The sequence below is a fragment of the Sorex fumeus genome, unplaced genomic scaffold (genome assembly GCF_029834395.1).
Source record: "Sorex fumeus unplaced genomic scaffold, SorFum_2.1 ptg000009l, whole genome shotgun sequence".
Classification (NCBI taxonomy): domain Eukaryota; kingdom Metazoa; phylum Chordata; class Mammalia; order Eulipotyphla; family Soricidae; genus Sorex; species Sorex fumeus.
The window spans coordinates 14,661,189-14,681,198 of NW_026606066.1; the positions used below are offsets into that span (position 1 = coordinate 14,661,189).

The following is a 20,010-nucleotide window of genomic DNA, read 5'->3' on the forward strand; positions in this document are numbered from 1 at the left end:
ATTTTTCTGATCAAGCACCAAAGAAGTGAAGATTTTTTTTCTCAATAAGAACATGTATATCTCACATTAGAAAAAGTAATGTGGAACATTTCTAAGAAAACTTTTTTTTACATTTTGTGATTATTACTATTGTAAGGAACAGCTACTCTAAAATTGGTCTTTAAATGTGTACTGTTATGAACAGTTCTCATACTTCAATTACAATGTACTGTATATTATTTGAACAATTGCTTGAGAAGGACATAGATTTCTAGACTATTTGTAAGTAATTTTTAAATCATGGATTTAACTTTAGGTCAAAAGAAGCTAAGCAACATATATCATTTGAGATCATACTATAGAGGTAAAAGTCATAAAGTTGTATAAAAGTATAACGTTGTGACATGACTTTATCAAATATTTCAGAATTTTGAAAAATCAAATTATTGAGCTTATCAAAGGGCTGGAGCGATAGCACAGCGGTAGGGCGTTCGCCTTACAAGCGGCCAACATGGCCGACCCGAGTTCGATTCCTCCGCCCCTCTCGGAGAGCCCGGCAAGCTACCGAGAGTATTCGATATGCCAGACACAGTAACAACAAAGTCTCCAATGGAGACGTTACTGGGCCCTCTCGAGCAAATCGACGATCAACGGGAGGGCCTTTACTTTATTTTAAAATTTACCTTTTCCCTATCCATCCTGAAATTTAAATCTGAATTTTTAGGTGCCAGAGTGAAGTACAAAGGGTAGGGCACTTGTTTTGCATAATATCAATCTGGGTTTTATCCCTGGCAGTCCATATAGTCCCCTGAGCCTGCCCGGAGTGATTCCTTAGTGCAGAGCCATGAGAAAGCCCTGAGCACCTCTGGGTGTGCCCCAAAGCCACACAAATGAAAAAAAATATTTTTTAAAATACTACTTTTCATTTAAAATTAACTTCTGAAAGGTCTGAAAGGTTACTGTATTAAAGCAAGTCTTAAACAGGTTTTTTCTTTTTTGGCTTTTTGGGTCACATCCAGCTCAGGGGTTATTCCTGGCAGTGCTCAGGGGACCATCTGGGATGTCGAGGATCGAACCCGAGTCGACAGTGTGCAAGGCAAACGCCCTACCAGTTGTCCTATCGCTCCAGTCCCAGTTTTTATTTTCTCTGTTAATCTCAATCCTAAACATTTTTTATTTGTATATATAGAAATCTCAGAGTAGACCAAATGCTAGTTGAAGTCATTAGTTTTGAGATAAGTGACAACATCCACACAAGTCACTAATTCTTTGTCCTATTTTGAATTTCTTCATTTAGGATAAAAGATAATATTGATATTTTCACAACACTTAATTTTTGCACTAAAAATTCTCTTCAATCACTGAATAAACATCCAAAGTACTCAGATATCACTGAATAAACATCCAAAGTTCTCAGATGTATGAACACAAATTGTGATAAAGCAATATATTTTCCTATTTGACACATTTTATTTAAAAATGAGAATATATATAGGTGCGTAGATCTCCAAGCCTGCTCGGATTGGGACTCGGGCCTCCTCTACCCAGATCCCCCAACTTCCAGTATGTAGGTGTTACATCCACCAGTTACCCCCGGCGCTGTGTAATCCCATCAATGGCCAAGACCCAGAGACTATAAAACCCAGCTCCCGGAAGCGACATCCTATTATCTAGTTCTTACTCTGGAGAACCTGGCAGGCTACCAAAAGTATCCTGCAAACACAGCAGAGTCTGGCAAACTCCACATGGCATATTCAATATGCCAAAAACAAGTAACAATGATGGGTATCATTCTCCTGACCTTGAAGAGCCTCGAATGTGGCACTTTTTAAAATCTCAGGGCTAGGATGAAGGAGATGTTACTGGGGCCTGCTCGAGGCAATCGATGAACAACAGGATGACAGTGATACAGTGATAATTTAAGTTCATATCACTGTCACTGTCACTGTCCTCCCGTTGTTCATCGATTTGCTCGAGTAGGCCCAGTAACATTGTCAGACTTGTTACTGTGTTTGGCATATCGAATACATCCCGGTTAGCTTGCCATGCTTTGTCGGGTGGGTGAGATACTCTCAGTAGCTTGCCAAGCTCTCAGAGTGGTGGAGGAATCGAACTTGGGTCCATCAGGTTGGCTGCATGGTTTCTAAATGACTAAGATGTTCAGAAGTAACATTAATTATGGATGCCAGAGAGTCAACTGAAAAACCTGAGGTTGGGGCATGAGGAATACGATGTATTTTCCATGGAATTCTAAAAATATAGACATTGAAATTGACACAAACATTGCTGAAAGAAATACTCCTTTTTTGTTTTACCTTGTGCTAGTTTGGATACAATTTAAATAATCCTGAGATAACTTATCACTTATCAAATTTCATTAAAATATAGGAAAAAGATAACAAAATCATACTCCACCAGCCCATCCAGTTCTGCTCTCTTCTATATGCTGTTGAGTCTAAAAGACAAAAAGATCATACAAAGAGGCACATCAGAAAGATGTTTTACTTTGAAATCTACACATTTTAAATCAGTCAAGCTTCCCTGGTTTAGTGAACTATTTCTAAGAAGTTTAATCTGACTACATTCAAATTAGATAAACTCAAGTTTGATATCTTTGGTGTTGCATAGAAAACCTAAGTGCTTCATTCATAATGTGAATTATTAACAAGTATTTTTAACTCTTCGATGAGGCAGTTACTTAGAATTACCACAATATCCAGACACAACTCCAAATAGTTGGTGTCAGTTAGATAAAAAAGTATTTCACAGTGGAGTTTTAGTTAAGTTTATTTTTTAGCATATGAAGCAACTTTTTTTCCTTGAAAATACCAATGAATTTTAAAAATTTGCACTAAATTTTACTTTACTATATATTTTAGTTTATGATAATTGAAAATTCGTGAAGTAAATATTTAGTAACTAAATAGCTCATTTGACTTTTCTAGCAAATAAAGTAAGGTAAATAAAGTAAGGCCCTCCCGTGGATCATCGATTTGCTCGAGCGGGCCCAGTAACGTCTCCATTGGAGACTTTGTTGTTACTGTGTTTGGCATATCGAATACATCACGGGGAGCTTGCCAGGCTCTGCCATGTGGGCGAGATACTCTCCTCGGTAGCTTGCCGGGCTCTCCGAGAGGGGCGGAGGAATCGAACTCGGGTCGGCCATGTTGGCTGCGTGCAAGGCAAACGCCCTACCACTGTGCTATCGCTCTAGCCCTATACTAGCAAACAACTAGTCAAAAAAAATTCTAGAAACCAGACCCACTAGGTAAAATATAAGTACTTTAATATGTCAGAAAGTAAAATGACTAAGGGAAATTATTAGAAAATGGGGGAAAATATGCTCTGTATCTTAGAGGAAAATTTATTTTATTTTATTTTTTGACCACATCCAGCCATGCTCAGTTTTCTCCTGACTCTGCACTCAGGGATCACTCTTGGCAGCCGATCTGGAATAACAGTACAGCAGCTAGGGCATTTGCCTTGCACGCAGCCATCCCAGGTTCAATTCCTGGCAACCCATGTGATACCCGGAACACCACCAGGAGTAATTCCAGAGTGCAAGGTACCCCAAGCACCACCAGGAGTAATTCCAGAGTGAGGGAACCAGGAGCAACCCCTGAGCATCGTTGGGTGTGACCCCCCAAAATAAAACAAAATACATTAAAAAAAACCCAAACCTGTCTTGCACTCTTAGTGGGCTCAGAGGACCATATGGGATGCCAGAAATTGGTTGTCCTCTACTATCTTTTAGACTCCAAGATCTTAGAGAAACTTTTGTCACATTTAAAATTAAGGACTTCTCTTGAAAAATTCTTTGAATTATTTCAAAATGACAACTTGGAAAAGATAATCATGAACATAGAAGTGGGTCAGGTAGAACGAGGCAGAGAGACCAACTGAAAAAACAACTGTAGTATGGGGAATAATGAACAAAGTCTAGGTAGTGATAGTGAGGATGGAGAAAAAGTACTTGAAATTTCAAACTGTTTCAATGAATTTGATGAACAAGTAGTAACAGAAAGAGAGCAAGTCAGATTGTGACAGAAACTGTAGATCCTTTTTCCTTAACACTGGGACTAGATTTTTCCTCCTTTCTCTTCCATTTTGTTGAGGTTATTGCCACTTCGGGGTGGGGCTTGCACACTGGGCTGTCCTGTACAGGGCAGATCCAAGGATGGAAGTCCTGGCCTCAAATATGCAAAGTGAATGCTTTACCACTGTGTGACAATCCCATAGAATAGTACGCTACTTTCCCACCCTTAACATTTGTTAGACTACATTTTTTGATTCATTTTCCAATGAGATTATGTGGAAAATTTTAACCATTGGCATATGAATAGAATGTATTCATACTATTTCAGGTGTAACCTTGAACATAATCTATGAGAGACTTTTATACATGTTCCTCCAATACTTTTTTAAAAATATCCATGCTGGGTATTGGTATTCAGTTTTGAATGATTTGGGGGCTAACTTTAGAAGCTACCATATGAAGATAATACAGAGATGACCAGCCTTGTACCTGAAGGCCTATATGGAGCAGAATATCTCCTGTCACCATATTTTCTGACATTTATCTAGATGAGAATACCATTTTTTTCCTGCTATATTAACCCACTGGCTTTTTTTTGGGGGGGAGGTGTTATTAAAACAAATGGCTAGCTTTCTAATACATTAGTTTAGGGAAATATTAAGATCTACTGGGAAGCCAGAAGAAAAGCTGGAAAAGAAAAGAATAGACTGAAGAAAAAAGGAAACTATGGGAGAGTGTTCTGTTTGAAAAAGCAAGAAAATAATAAACTTTTAAAACTGAAATTTTTCTATAGCAATGGTTCAATAGAGAGAACAGATTAGATCAACAGTTTTTTAAGCACTAAAACATTTTTATTATTTAGTCCTAATGATAAAATTAATACTATTCTCCTTTATTAGTATTAATGATAAAATTAATACTACTCGCAAAGAAGGAAGTATTAGATGAAAGGTATTTTCCCTAAATAACATTTTCAGTAAATTTTATTAATATGGTTATATACAAGTAGCTTGTGCCAGTTTCCTTTACCTCTTTGTTCTGAGTAGGACTTCTAACCTGAATCAAATGTTGCTACTTCACTTAACCTTAAATATTTGTTTTCAAAATTCTTTCATTCACTCTCTCTCTCTCTCTCTCTCTCTCTCTCTCTCTCTCTGACATTAGTCATGAGATGTGTGTGTGAGTATCATTGTTGGAAAGTTCAACACTGTTCTTAAATCTGTAAATGTGTTCCATATATTTATCAGAATATTTTGAAACAGTGGTTGTTTTGAGATCTTAAGGTTATTCAAACCTGGCAGTCTAAATTTAAGCACCGTTTTTGGCCATAAAGCTAAAGTTTATATTCCAGGGAGTTGCACATGTCATTGAATGAGCATTTTATATGTTCTGTCAGTTTGGAAAAAAGTTGTCTCAGATTTTGATAAATTAGAATTTCAGATTCCAAAGCAATCACAGTTTTAACATGCCTAGTTTTAAAAGCTAAAAATTGTATGTAAATGACCAACATTACAATTTTAAACTGATGAAATTAAAGTGATTCCTAAGACATAGATTCAATAAAAATATTAAAGATATATTTATCTAAAAGTGACTAATCAGAGGAATGGTTTCTAATTAACTAGCACAACCAAGATTTCCTACTCAATTTTTTTCTTTGCTTAGCATACTGCTTTAAAGCCAAAATATTTCTGCTTTGTATATCAAATTATAAATAGATAAAAATAAGCTTCTAGCATATTCCATCAAAATTAGTTAAGCATCTCAAATACACACTAGTGATTTAAAAAATATTTTTAGCCTAAGTTATGTTGACTATTATAGTCCTGATATATTTCCAAACAGATTCATCTGACTTTTTCCTTGCAAAATATAATGTCCTGATTTCTAGATGGAATTTAGTGATTTACTTTAATTGCTTTGTATTTTTTTTTACTTTATAAAATTTGTTTATTCTATATTTGGTTTAATGAAACATTTCTTCGTAATTAGAAGTCTCATGAAATGTACCCATCAAATTTCCTATTTAAAAATAAACATTTTGTATTTCTTAGTTTTCTTTTTTTATGAGTACTTATGAGCAGTCCTATTTTAAAGCTTTTAGATTGGTGAAGTTGTTTCCTGGCTCATTAATTCAACAGATTATGTTTAGATTTAAGCAATAGAAACAATTAAAAGTCAAAAATAAATCAGCGCCTGATTTCTTTTCATTTTCTCCCATAATTAGCATACAATGGAGTACTTGCCTAAGTTAACAGAGTAGCAGGATAATTTGATCTGATATTTCTGTCCTGTTCTCAATAGCTAACTTCAGATATTAAAATAGGAATATCTGGGGTTCAATATATGACTTAGAGAACCGAGTTTTGTATGAAAGAGACCCACATTGTATAGCTGGCAAAGCATGGTCCATCCCCTGGGCACCACTAGGAGTGAACTCCTCTATCCCAACAAAAAATAGCATCACCAACAATAGTCATAGGATGGATATTTTTTTTTCTTTTGAAAGTTTTACTTTTCAATTTTCCCCAGGCCCCATTTTAATTTCTACTCTATTTTCTTCTGAAGAATATGTTTCCCTAGCAGAGTCATTTTACCTTTTTGTATTTGTTATTGTGTTTCCTACCAGATATTCTTGAGTGGAAAAAAAATGGATTTGTTTGAGAACCACATACTCAATTTTCTCAATTTTGAATTACTTTTCATTCAGTATTTCACCCCATTTAATTTCAAATGCTCAAGTTATTCTACAAACAATGAAAAATTGTATTTATTTAATAAAAATAAAAGACTTACGACATTTTCCTTGCGAACAGAAGTTGAATGTAATAATTCTAACTTTATAATATAAAATGTTATCTGAAAATAAGTCTCCACACTTGTTCTTCTGTCTTTAGAAATATATTTTTGGTCTGAATATTACCTACCTTTGGACAATCCCATGTTTGCCAGTCTTCCCTGAAATCACATATTGACAAGACGGAAACATTCTGTATTCTTTTTAGCCACTGCAAACAAATTCTTCCATCAGTAACCCATGTGAGCCAACTGAAATAATAATCACTGCAAGCAAACAAATTCAAAGAGATAGTCACAGACATAAATCAATATATTAAATATATATATTTTTTATGTTTTAATGGTTGCATGTTTTTATTTACGAGATTTATTCCATAGGTAAGCAACATTTTTCTTTCTTTGAAGGGAAAATTTGAAGGTATCTGCTGCTTTAAATAATATCTACATGGGAACTAATTCATCTAAAGAAATAATTTTACACTTGATCATTTTTCCCATTTTGTATTTTGACCTCTTATGAGAGAATTTCAGATATATTAGCAAAGCTTTTGATAAATCTGAAGCAGAAAATGCATAAACTAGTTTATTTTTATATAAGTAAAATTATAAGTAAACTCAGTTTCTCACTTTGACTAATTGAGAGGGAGGCAAGTATGGCAAAAGTTTTTCTCTTCATGCAGGTTTGTGTGGGAAGTCAAGTTTTACCTGCTAATATTCATGAATGCTATATAGTTTATACAGATTTATAATGATGTGCATGTGAAAACTATATAATATTATAGTGGAATGTAGATTTCATTAAATATGGTATATAACAATGACATTGGCTTAGTATAATAATCAGACATGATGATTAACTAAATATTGATCACATATAGGGTAAATAGCCGAAGACCTCCAGAACCAGCCACCACCATGCTGAGACCACTCTCTACACACATGAAGGTACCGGCAGGGGAACAAAGGCACGCGGGTCCCGGGGCTGAGATCTCCAAGCCTACTTGGATCGGAGCTGAGCATCTTCCACCCAGATCCTCCAAATTCCAGTAGGCGGGGTCACACCTACCAGCTGGCCCCCTGGTGCCGTGTAATCCCATCAATGGCCAAGACTCAGAGACTATAAAATTTTTCATTTCCCTACAATAATAGCTTATATAGATGTAGTCTGATTAATCCCAGTTTGAGCAACTTCCTAAGCCCTTTTCAGGTTCTTGTGATCTATTAAATTTAAATTGATAAAAAAATTGGTATTTCCAAGCTATAAAATTCGCAGCCGTGTGACATCTTATTATTTCATTCCTACTTTGGACAAACTGGCAGGCTACCAAATGTAACCTGCCCACACGGCAGAGTCTGGCAAACTCCCCGTGGCGTACCCAATATGCCAAATACCAGTAACAATGATGGGTCTCATTCTCCTAACTCTGAAAGAGCCTTGAACATGGCACTTTTTTAAAAATCTCAGGGCTAGGATGAAGGAGCCGTTACTGGGGCCTGCTCAAGGCAATCGACGAATAACAGGATGGTCGTGATTCGTGATAGGGTTAATAACTGGTAGTAATGTTTATTTGTCTCTAAGGATGAACTTGTTGACAAAGTGCCTCAATAAAATTATTCACTGAGTTTGGAGATCTTTATAAAAGAAGTCACAGGGTTGGAAGAATTTTCAGTCTCAAGTCTAGTCTTCTCTCTTTTACTACTTTGGGACATTCATTTATCCATCTTTATTTTTATATAATAGGGTATTATAATAATACTACCAATTTCAAAGATTGCTGTAAGAATTTGCAGAGAATGCTAAACACTTTAAGTGCTTGACAATTATGTTTTCTCTACAGTGTACTCCAGAAATATTAGCTATCACTATTAAATTGTTAGCACTTATGGATGCCCAAACATAACTCTTGGCCTCTTATATAGAACCTTATTCTTTCATTATTTCCTAAGGAAAATGACATTTTAATAAAAAGGTAAAAATGTGTACTAAGTCAATTGTTTTATAAACTGGGTTGAGATGGGTAAAAGCAACTTTTTATTATACAAACACATCATCAGATCTCTGATGAAGTTCATTTTCTGTTCAGAGATCTATTACTCAATCCTCTCTGTCTCCCTTTCGTGAGGAAGGAAGAGAGGGCAAGATGGAAAGCTTCTAGGGTTTGGGCAGAGATAGAAAGACACCGCCTGGCAGAGCTTGGAAATACCAATTTTTTTTTTATCAATTTAAATTTAATAGATCACAAGAACCTGAAAAGGGCTTAGGAAGTTGCTCAAACTGGGATTAATCAGACTACATCTATATAAGCTATTATTGTAGGGAAATGAAAATATTTTATGTCACAGAATGCCTATCGCTAATTCCCAAGTAATTCTATAAACAGATAAATGAGAATAGATGGTATTCTCGTAAGAATTGATAATATCTGAAGAGAATTGGCTTTTGTGTCTTCTTTGTCAGATATACTCAATAAACATCCATCAACAAACCCTGGCTGGAGACAAACAAGGTAGGACACCCTGGAAAGAAACTAGGTTAAGCATTCACATGCATTTACTATCTTTACCTTTGACTCCGTTTTCATTCACGTATCTGAGAAAAATACCATTTAGATTGGTTACTGTGGTGATGAATGTGGAAAAATGCTAATATTTTAAAAGAAATTTTAAAACTCAATTCATGATTTTTAAGTTTGAATATATTTAGATTTACATATAAATTTCATCTATTTATTGTGTGTGTGCACATTGTAAACTCACTAGCAAAGAAGTATAATGTTCTGATGAAGAAATAGTAGTGTGAAAACTCAGTTGAATAGTGAGAAGTATCTTAGAATTTTTTTTTTTTTTGCTTTTTGGGTCACACCTGACAATGCACAGGGGTTATTCCTGGCTCATGCACTCAGGAATTACTCCTGGCTGTGCTCAGGGGACCATATGGGATGCTGGGAATCGAATCCGGGTCGGCTATGTGCAAGGCAAACACCCTACCCGCTGTGCTATCGCTCCAGCCCCAATTTTTATACCTTGAAGCTATCATTGCTGGAACTGGCACCTCTCTGGGACCTACATGTTCAGGGTAAGTGGTATCAATAATAAATACCCGCACAACAGGATTCTTAGCCCCAGCCTGCAAGAAAATAGAGATACATAAGATCATAAAATTCTAAGTATCATCATTATTTTAAAAACACTTGGAAATTTAGGCATATTATGAATGAGCTAATATTGTTGAGTATATTGCTTTTGAAAATATTCCAATCATAACCAGAAACCTCACTTCGTATTTCCTAGGAGGACAATTATGTCAAGCAGAGTGAAAACATACATTTTAAATGACAAATGAGGAAATGTTGATTCACAAGAAAATATTTTAGTTATGAAAATGCTGTCAGATGATCCATATTCTCTTTTCTGTTTTTATCTATTATTTATATTTGGGCCACACTCTAGTGGCACTCACAGGTTACTCTAAGAGCTATACTTTGGGATGTCACCCAGCATTAATCAAGGGATCATGCAGTGCTGGGGATTGAACCCACGGTTTCTGAATGTAAAGCATACACTCTAGCCTTAGAGCCATCTCCCTGACCCCTTCTACTTTTCTTCTCTGATTGACTTTGGAAGATGAGAATAAAGTATAAAAAAATGAAAGGTACTTATACATGAAAAATTCTTTTATAATTTGGTCTGGAACAATGGCAGTTTTCTAGCTTGTTACATTATTACTATTGTCTCCTTCCCCAAACCCCCCAAATGACTACAGAAATCTTACTTTAAATAGTGACCAGAATACTTATATTTGCATTCTTTTGTGATTTCTGTGCTATTATAAGACCTAAACTTACATGAAAACATGATTCATGTCCAGCCAGCGTCTTAGAGTTTCCCTCTTATGTACCATATAAAAACACAAATCATAACTTTAATGTAATTTAAATCTTCATGGTTTTGGTATCCAGTATGAATGACTCCAAACTATTTGGATTTATCTACAGATTTTTCAAGGGTTTCCTCTAATCTCTCTATTTCCCCAAGGTTTAGCTGGGACTCTATGGTTCTTTGGAGTTGTTCTACCTGTTAGACAAAGCTAGAAATTCCTGCCACTTCAATATTAAATGAAATAAGAGAATTCGGGTCTCAATTTCCCTGTCAATGTCACTTGGTGCTCAGCTCTAGATTTCTTAATCTCTTCCTCCTGCCTTAAACACTCCCAAAGATACGAGTCTTTCACATCTCAGATCCCAAGTGTCACACCTCTCATTTTAAAACACTTTCAGCTTTCAGACTTAACTACATAGCTTTTAAGCATCCACGTTAACAGTCTTCAGGTTTATATTTGTTTCAGGATCACACACAGGAAAGTCATGGCTTACTCCTTGCTCTTTGCTCATGGATCACTCCTGAGGAGGCTTGGGGGACTATATGTGGTTCTCGGATTGGACCAGGTAGACCACATACAAGGAAATCACTCTTCCCATTGTACTATCTGTCCGGTCCCAACATTCATCTCATGCTCATTGCCTTTCCCCATAACACAATGTAACATAACATAGCATAGAATAGCAAACATAACATAACATAACCATAGTTTTTAAACATAAAATACTATCTAATTTTTATTTTTCTTATAGTGGCCACAAAGACTAATTTAGGAATCCACTCCTGTTGATGAACACTTATTTCATCTTTTTAACATAGAGGGTATGGTGAATCCATCCATGATAGAGTTTCTTTTTTCCAGTAAAACAATAGACACTATAGAACTGCATTCTAAAATAACTTTCATTGCTATGCAAAATGCAAAATGAAAGGCGGAGAAGAGAGAGAGAGAGGGAGAGGAGAGAGATTATGCTTTAATGCCCTTCATTTAGATTTTTCATCTAAATTAAATTAGTATGCAATGCTTCTCTCTGTAACCTAACCATTCTCTGATTATACATATAAGTCTCCTTTCTTCAGACATAGGACTAAATTAAAAGTATATATGCAAAGAACTAGAATATTTTTGTAAGAAATTTTGGGCTTATATGGTATTTAAGTCCTTCAAAAAAGAAATTAACTTCACAAAATTATCTTTCATATCCAGGAAAGATCAAGCCTGTTTTTACCTGACACAAACATCAAGTTCAACATTTATATTTCCCAATCTAGTTTGCATATATATGAGAAATGAAGAGAGACTTGCAAATAGAACTTTGCCCTGAATTTAGAGCATAAAATATGAAAAAATGAAAATTAAGTTAAGCTTGTTTTTCCTCTATGATTTAGACCATATGTTTTTCAAAGATTCTGCAATGGATTTTGCAAATCTACTTCATCCAGCACAACCAGATGTCCAAAGCAACAGATGTCCACATAAATAATAGAGCACAGTACAATGTTTGCCTTACAATGCACAAGAACAAGAAACTCTCCAAACTTGTTGATTCCACCTCTATTCATGGTATTGATTGCTCATTTTGATATAAGAAAAAAATCATCTGCTTACAGTCTTCAACATACCTTTGGGTATGGAATATTAATCGTTCTAGGATATTGTTCATCTCCATAATAAGAATAGGCAATAATTGGTATCTCTGTATCATTGAACTCTGCATATGCCAAAAATTTTCCATTAGGAGACCACCAGAGCGCATATTTTGTAGCAAGCATTTCCTCTGACAAATAAGCATATTAACTATAATTACATTCTACTATTAAAATTCTCTTATAGATACTTCAAAGTACACTGTCAATAGCAACTTATTGACTAAAATAAAAGTGTGGATGTGACATATACAACCTTCATTATATTAATTAGTCTGATTTTAGAGGATTAGTTTAACCTTGTACTCCATGACAAACAAAACTAAGTCTTGTTATGAATTGGCATTAATAAAATTCTATTTTAATAAATAATATATGTCTGAAATAATTTTCTTTTTGGGAAAACTTCTAGTTTTATAATTCTTGAATTAGTCAAAATAGAGAGCTGTAATTATAATGCAGGATGCATGACTATTTAAAATTGCCTTTCCTGAGAATTAAAAAGAAACAAAAATAGGTTTAATTCAGTTATATTATTTAAAAATAAAGGTGATAACAAAAAGAATTTTTAAAATCTAGTTATGTTCTGGTTCCTACATGACCTACAAAGAAGATCAAATTCATGAGAGTATCACAAACTAAGAATATTTTACTAAAAATGTTATAGGCAATTGTTAAACTTTGGGAAAAGATTTGTTTTTTCAAGAAAAACAAACCCGAAAAAAGGTACTAACATGGCATCTAAATATAATATACTTCTTGGAATGTAAATTATTACTACCACTTTATAATATTCTTGAAAATAAATACCAGTTTTCTGCTAAGAAGTGTTTTCTCTCTTTTTTAAAGAATTTTATTGAATCACCTTGAGAAAGTTACAAGCTTTCATGTTTGGGTTACAATCACACAATGATCAAACATCCATCCCTCTACCAGTGCACATTCCCCACCACCAATATCCCTGGTATAAGGGTTTTCTCTTTTAGAACATTTATGTCTTGTTTAAGAACTATTACTTTCAGACGTATCATCATTTGCTTAAATAATTAGCCCTTCACCTAAATTCTCTTAAATGTATGCCATTATTTTCAGCTAAAACTCTAAGCCAAAAGGACTAAAAAAGATTTACCTTCATAAACCCAGTCTGGTATTCCATTAAATATCTTATTTTCTCTTCCATTATATGTAATTTGAAAAGGTGGGTCTTCTGGTCTTTGTTTCAAATAGATATTGTTTTGATAGACATATGCCTGAAAGAGTGATAATTTCTAAAACATACAATAGTATGTGCATATATATGCATATACAAACATATATATAAACACTCATACACACGTATATGTTATGGTGATAATTATTAACCTCAGATCTTCAAAAGTGATGGTGACATAGATACTGACAAGCAAAAATATCAATATAATAGGTTAAAGCCCCATTTATTCATGTATTATCAATTATGATTGTTTAAGTCTATTTTATATAAATAAAAAAGTTTACTATAGATTACTTGTTTGATTACTCAAATAAATATGTATATTGACAGAGAGTCAAATAAATCTCTGAATATTAATAGCTAGCCAGATCTAATCTTTATTTAGAGTCCTTAAATAAGAGCTTGGACAAAATTTTATGTTGTCTGAAGCTAGTCTGGGAAACTTGTGAAAACCATATTTTTCCTGAGCTTTCTGGCACAACGCATTCTGGCTGAGTATATGGATAAAGTTTTTGACTGCGATATTTAAAGAAGTCTATCCATGAACTTGAGATTTTGCGGAATTCTCAGATGGGTTTCAATTTATCAAAACTCTTCCCGTTTTTAACGACTAAAATAGTCATGAATGCATTTTTTTTCTTGCAGGCAAAGAAATTTAACAAAGGCCAAAATCAAATGGCTCCTCTTTTATTTAAATGATCAAACACTTCTATAATTTAAACACTTACTAATTTACTACCAACAGGCGACCAGCATAAATACTGAATTTGACGGGGAAGTCTATTTCTTCTCACAAACTCCCTAGAAGGAAAAAAAAATAAAACACCTTATAGTTTTATGCTCTACTCAAATACAAGCAAAAAATAATAAACAAATAAGACCATTAAAACTGAAGGATTTTCTGTCCTCTCTGCTTCTTCAAACACAGTGGAAAGAAAACTGGGTACAAGGTTCTGAAAATTTGGGTAACATTTGCAACCTGTCACTAGTTACTTCAAAGTCATTTAACTTCACTTGGTGTCAGTTTCTTGACCCTTAGTGTGGAATGAATAGATTAAAAATTCATAGGCAGCGTGAGTAGGAATATTCTTAGAAACTAATAAAACATGCTCAGTTTACAGAGGAAAATTGCATGAGATTAAAGAAATGATATGATTCTTTGAGGTTATGTTGCTAGTTCTTGGCAGACCCCTAATTAAACTCTAGTCTTTGAACCCTTAGAATTGTATAAAATTTGTACACACTAAGCTGAGATGGTCTCTGAGTTGTCTTCCAGCTCTAAAATTCTATAATTGTACTGAAGTTTAATATGTACTCTTCCACATTCTCATTCACAACCCCCATCTCTGCGAATGCATATGCATTTCAAATTTTTGAAAATAAGATGCCATTTGACAATCTCCCCAGGGATCTGACTTGAAATCAGAAAAGGAAAGGAACATCTGATCTCAAGCAAAACTGAAAAACAGATCGTATACTGGGCAGTATGCCTTAAGCTTGTGAAGTCCTCATCCATGTAGAAATTTCAAATATCCTATTGGCCAAAAATCTCACTTTGATGCTGAGAATCACCCTGCAATACTTAATTGACTGACGTGCATTGTAAAGTTTTTGCGGTTTTGCTGCAAGAATGTGTTCAGATTTTTTTAAGTGTTAAACACTCATTTGATGCTATACTTAAGTTTTGACTATCTTCCTTTTGACGATTACATTTGTTTCAAGACTGCTTTCAAGGAGAAGAAAAACAAGACCTGTTTCCAAGGTATAATTCAAGGAGCCTAAAGAAAGGATCTAACCTTCCCAAAAAAGTATCTCCAATCCGGACCAAATATGTGCCTGATATTCATACTTTTCCTTCTCCCCTTCTCCTCAAGTTTAAAATACCTGTAACTCACACAACCTAATTTAACTATTAATTAATTATAAATCATAAGGCCTAAAACAGTAGAAGATCATGCCACTGAAATTGGTTGGAGAAACTAGAGTTTGTCATGGAGAAAGCAGATCCTTGTTGCTCCAGTGATAAACTGGACTGCAGAACACATTATTAGCCCCCTAAGGATAAAGAAGATTGTTGAGAAAAATACTTACGGGTACTTGCAAAGAAGTAACTTTCACCTGCTTTAGAATTTTGTTTCACTGTCATATTACCTTTGATATATTAAGACTGCTTTAGGTTGGTGTATAATATAGAATCATTTATGCAACAGTCTAGAGAGCAACATTTTGATAAATTTCAGCACATATTCCTTCACGACAGCAAGCAATCAGCTGCCACTTTCTACATTTCTCAAACCATTAAAGGTATCAGGGAAAAGGCATGGGCTCCTTTTTATAAAGGTGATCATTTCCTCAGATTCCTTTCCTATCTTGGAGCCAAAACTAGATTCTATTTTTCCTGTGACAGATCTTGGTAGACTCCTAGAAGTTTACAGAATATTTAGAATTAGTATTATTTAGGTTTATCTTGAATTTTAACCTATTTTCCACTCCTTGCTTCTTAAATTATGTTTGAGTTCCCTGGTCCCCCACCCCCCGAAATTAGATGGTAAATTAGATAACTGCAGGCAAAATAATAGTAGTTTAATTTGCTGCACAAAAATTAAATTTTGTTTTGCTTTTCGGGTCACACCTGGCGATGCTCAGGGGTTACTCCTGGCTTTGCACTCAGGAATCACTCCTGGCAGTGCTCAGGAGACCATATGGGATGCTGGCAATCAAACCCGGGTTGGTCGCGTGCGAGGCAAACGCCCTACCCACTGTGCTATCACTCCAGCCCCACAAAAACTAAATATTTTGAAAAATATTTTAGGCCATAAATCTTCTGTAAAGAATTTTTAAAAAGAGCAATTTGCAATGTTAAATTTGGTGAATTTTAATACAGGAAGATTATTAAAACTTTCACAATGATGAAAAAAAGAAATGATCTTTAGATTGTACTGAAAGAGTAAAGTTTCCATCTCACTATTATAAAGATTTCTTAAGAATAGGAGTTGGCATATGGACTCACTTATATCCCTTATATCTTCATTTTACATAGTAGGTGCTCAAGAAATACTTTTTGAATTTGGAGGTAATATGGATCACAGAGAAGAAAGAGACATGGAGTTTTTTAGATGAATTTAGATTGATTCTGATATATAAAGCAATTTCAGTTCCTTAATTGACAGTTTAAGGAGATCAGGGTCATTCTTTACTGAACATTTAAAAGAAGATAGATAATTTTTTTTTCAAATTTTTGTATTCTTGTCAAACAAAAGGTGAAATAGACCATAAGAGTTTTCAATACCTCTTCAAGCCATATAATTATTTTTCCTTTTATATAACAGCAAAGAGGATATCACAGTAAGATGAGTAACTAAACCAATTCATTGTCCATACTTGGTGAGAGTGATTTTTTTAAGGTGCAAATCTGATCATGTCATTTCCACTTAAAACCCTTCAGTGATTCCCTATTGTCATCAGAATGGGATCTAAACTCTTTTTAATAGTTTCCTTATTATTATCCTGGCCTCAACTCATTCCCGACCTTGTACTACCTCCCACTAGTCAGCCTGCTCTCCTCCAATTTCAAATCAACTGACCTACTTTAAGTTTCTCAAACACTCCAGTCTTAGCCCTTCATATATTATTTCTCCTGCAAAGAAATTATTTTCTTAGTCCATCTACCTAATTAAAAAAAATTAATTCCCAGACCTTTGCAGGTACCAAAGATGCACAAATTCCTATATAAAGTGATTTTGATAATGTGTATAACCTATGTATAGCCTCCCATGAACATTAAAACAAACTAGGCTAGTTATATCTAATAGAATGAAAATGCTATATAAATGGTTGTTGTATTATACTGCTAAAGAAATAGTGACAAGAAAAAAGCCTGTACATATGCAACATTATCAGTACAGGTTCAATCATTGTAGTTCTACTATTTCCAAACCATAATTGACTGAATCTACATTTGGGGAACCCACAGATATAGAGGATTGACTATATATATATATATTTAAAAATATAAATAGACGTGAAATTTTACCCATTCCTAAGGTCATAGATGTGATATGTTGCTGTGTAAGAGTATCTCCAAAGCTGTCAGAAAGGACATAAAGACAATTGAAATTTTTAGAAGTACATTAATAATGCATAATAATAAATCATTTAACTCAAAGGTTAGAAGTAAAAAAGAAATATTTTTCACAAGCATTAGAAAGGATATGTTTCAATTCCCAGAGTCTTCATTTAGAGTTTTACTGTGGACTTTTGTGCCGTTTGTCCAAGTTCCAGAACTAATCTCAGCAGTGATGCAACCCTCACTCCATAAAAAGCATATCCAAAGACATAAAAAAACCGAAATATAAAAAGATTCTCTTTAACATACTCTATCCTAAGAATTTTCCCTTTATGCTTTACCTTGATTGAAATAAAACCACTATGACTTTCTTGGCCCATAGGACGTCCTGAACTGGGAAAATAAATAATCTTTAAATTTGGTTGAAGAGAATTTGAATAAACATAAATTACTTGCCTTTCTTTGAGTACAGTTTCTTTTTTAACATTTAAAACTACAAAAATAAATAAGATGATATTCCTGAAGAAAAAGCTCTTTTTTTCCCGGTTATTAAACATAGGTATGTTGTGGTCTATAAAGAAAGTATTGTTTTGTATTTTATTTCATAAAAAGGTTTCCAAATTCTTGGAAAAGAAATTTCAGCAAGTTGAGGCATGTTTCTCTGATGACTGCTGGTGGGTAGGATTTGCTTCATTAGAAAATAATCAACTGATTGAACAACCAGAAAGGGGAAAGATCGACTTTTTCTCTTTGAATTAAGGGAAATTTGCATCTCAAGTAACATTAAAAAAATGGTAGTTAAAACAAAAGGATCTTGATCTGAAAATAATTATTACAATTTTATTTGATAGATCCTCTGATACTTTAGTAAAAGAATTACCTTGAAGATGTATACAGAGGAAAAATAAGATGATTAATTTCTGAAAGGAAGTTTAAGTAAATGGAAATGTTTTGATGGGTAGTTGTAGTATTGTTCTGCCCCATGATTGATATTCCAATATCGGTATTGGTTTTGTTTTGTTCTGTTTTGGGAACTGAGCTGCCTAAATAGTCCTCAAGAGGCCAGGGAGTCCCTCCCAAAGATATTTAGATTGGTGAGTCAGTGCAAAAGTGCTTGGGGGTTTCCAGGCTGCATTTAGAAATGTGAGAGAAACCAAGTAATATTGGAGACTCTTAATCTATGTATTATCTCTCTAGTCTTCTACACCAGTTTTTTTTTAAGTATAGGCTACCACTAACTGTATTTTATCTTGCTTAAGCACAAATGTGAGTTAACTACTGAGTAATATTTTTAATTATATTTAGAAAAATAGGTACAATTCTTCCATATTTGAATAATATTAGTGCCCTTGAATGAAAAGCAGTGAAAAGCAGTTTCTACCACATGAGGATAAGCAGGCAAAAATATCAAATTCTGAATTATTATGCATACTTGAATAGCTAAATTTGTAATAATTTCTTGAAGTTTTAGACAGAAAATGAGACTTGCTTACTTTTTTATAAACCAACCTATGTTTTAGAAAAATAATTAGAAATAATAAATATCTATAAATATTTAGATATAATAAATCCAAATCCAAACAAATCCAAATCAGATAGTTATAATAAATCCAAATTAAATAGTCAATACCTTTGAATAATCACTTTCTAGATATGCAAATTGTCGATCAGGTGATAGGCCATAATTTGTAGCATTAACACTTTTCTGAAATTATGAAAAAGTCAATTAGAATACCAAAACACTAAATTTCAAGTCACTGATATGCTTCACATACATATACTTTCAGTGTAATTTATTAAAGGTTCATGTACAGTACTATATACAAATAAGTTCATGACATACAATAAGAGAAGAGTGGGAGAAATAAAATATACTTTAACATTCCAAGAAGCTTATAGTGTTAAATTTGTAACTGAGAAATTTACTTATAAGTTAAAAGTTCTGTAAAAATATAAACAAAATATTACGAAGCATTTAGGAAAGTGTGACCAAATTCACATGAGGTTTATTGGTTGCATGGTGAATGAAAGCATCAACTAATCTTGGCATTAAAGGATTAAAAACATGAATGTAGGGTCTAGTCCAGAAAGATAGTACAACAGGTAAGAAGCTCATCTTGCATTCAGCTGACCCAGGTTTGTTCTTTGTCACCAAGTATAGTCTCCCAAGCATCAGAGTTATCTCTGAGTGCAGAGCCAGGTATTAGCCCTGAGAACAACTTGTGTGGCTCCAAATAATAACAAAAAGACTTCATCTAGCTTAACAACAACAACAAAAACAAATACAAAGCAAACATAGGACAAAGATTTGAATAGGTATTTCCTAAAATATATGTATATAGTGTGTGTAATAAAATGCTGATTTTATTTCTTCACTGATTTATTAAATAT

General features: G+C 34.0%; 1 protein-coding gene across 1 annotated transcript in view; it reads right to left on the bottom strand.

Annotated features, from left to right (window-relative positions):
* The window catches only part of FAP (fibroblast activation protein alpha), a 97,801-nt gene that overhangs the window by 43,020 nt on the left and 34,771 nt on the right, over positions 1-20,010 (bottom strand). Inside the window, exons 6-13 of the mRNA XM_056110444.1 lie at positions 19,250-19,324; positions 17,587-17,639; positions 14,282-14,354; positions 13,470-13,590; positions 12,317-12,471; positions 9,838-9,941; positions 6,943-7,078; positions 2,390-2,434 (exon numbers count right to left, since the gene is read on the bottom strand). Coding sequence (XP_055966419.1) covers positions 2,390-2,434; positions 6,943-7,078; positions 9,838-9,941; positions 12,317-12,471; positions 13,470-13,590; positions 14,282-14,354; positions 17,587-17,639; positions 19,250-19,324 — 762 coding nt within the window. The remainder of the gene's footprint in view (positions 1-2,389; positions 2,435-6,942; positions 7,079-9,837; positions 9,942-12,316; positions 12,472-13,469; positions 13,591-14,281; positions 14,355-17,586; positions 17,640-19,249; positions 19,325-20,010) is intronic.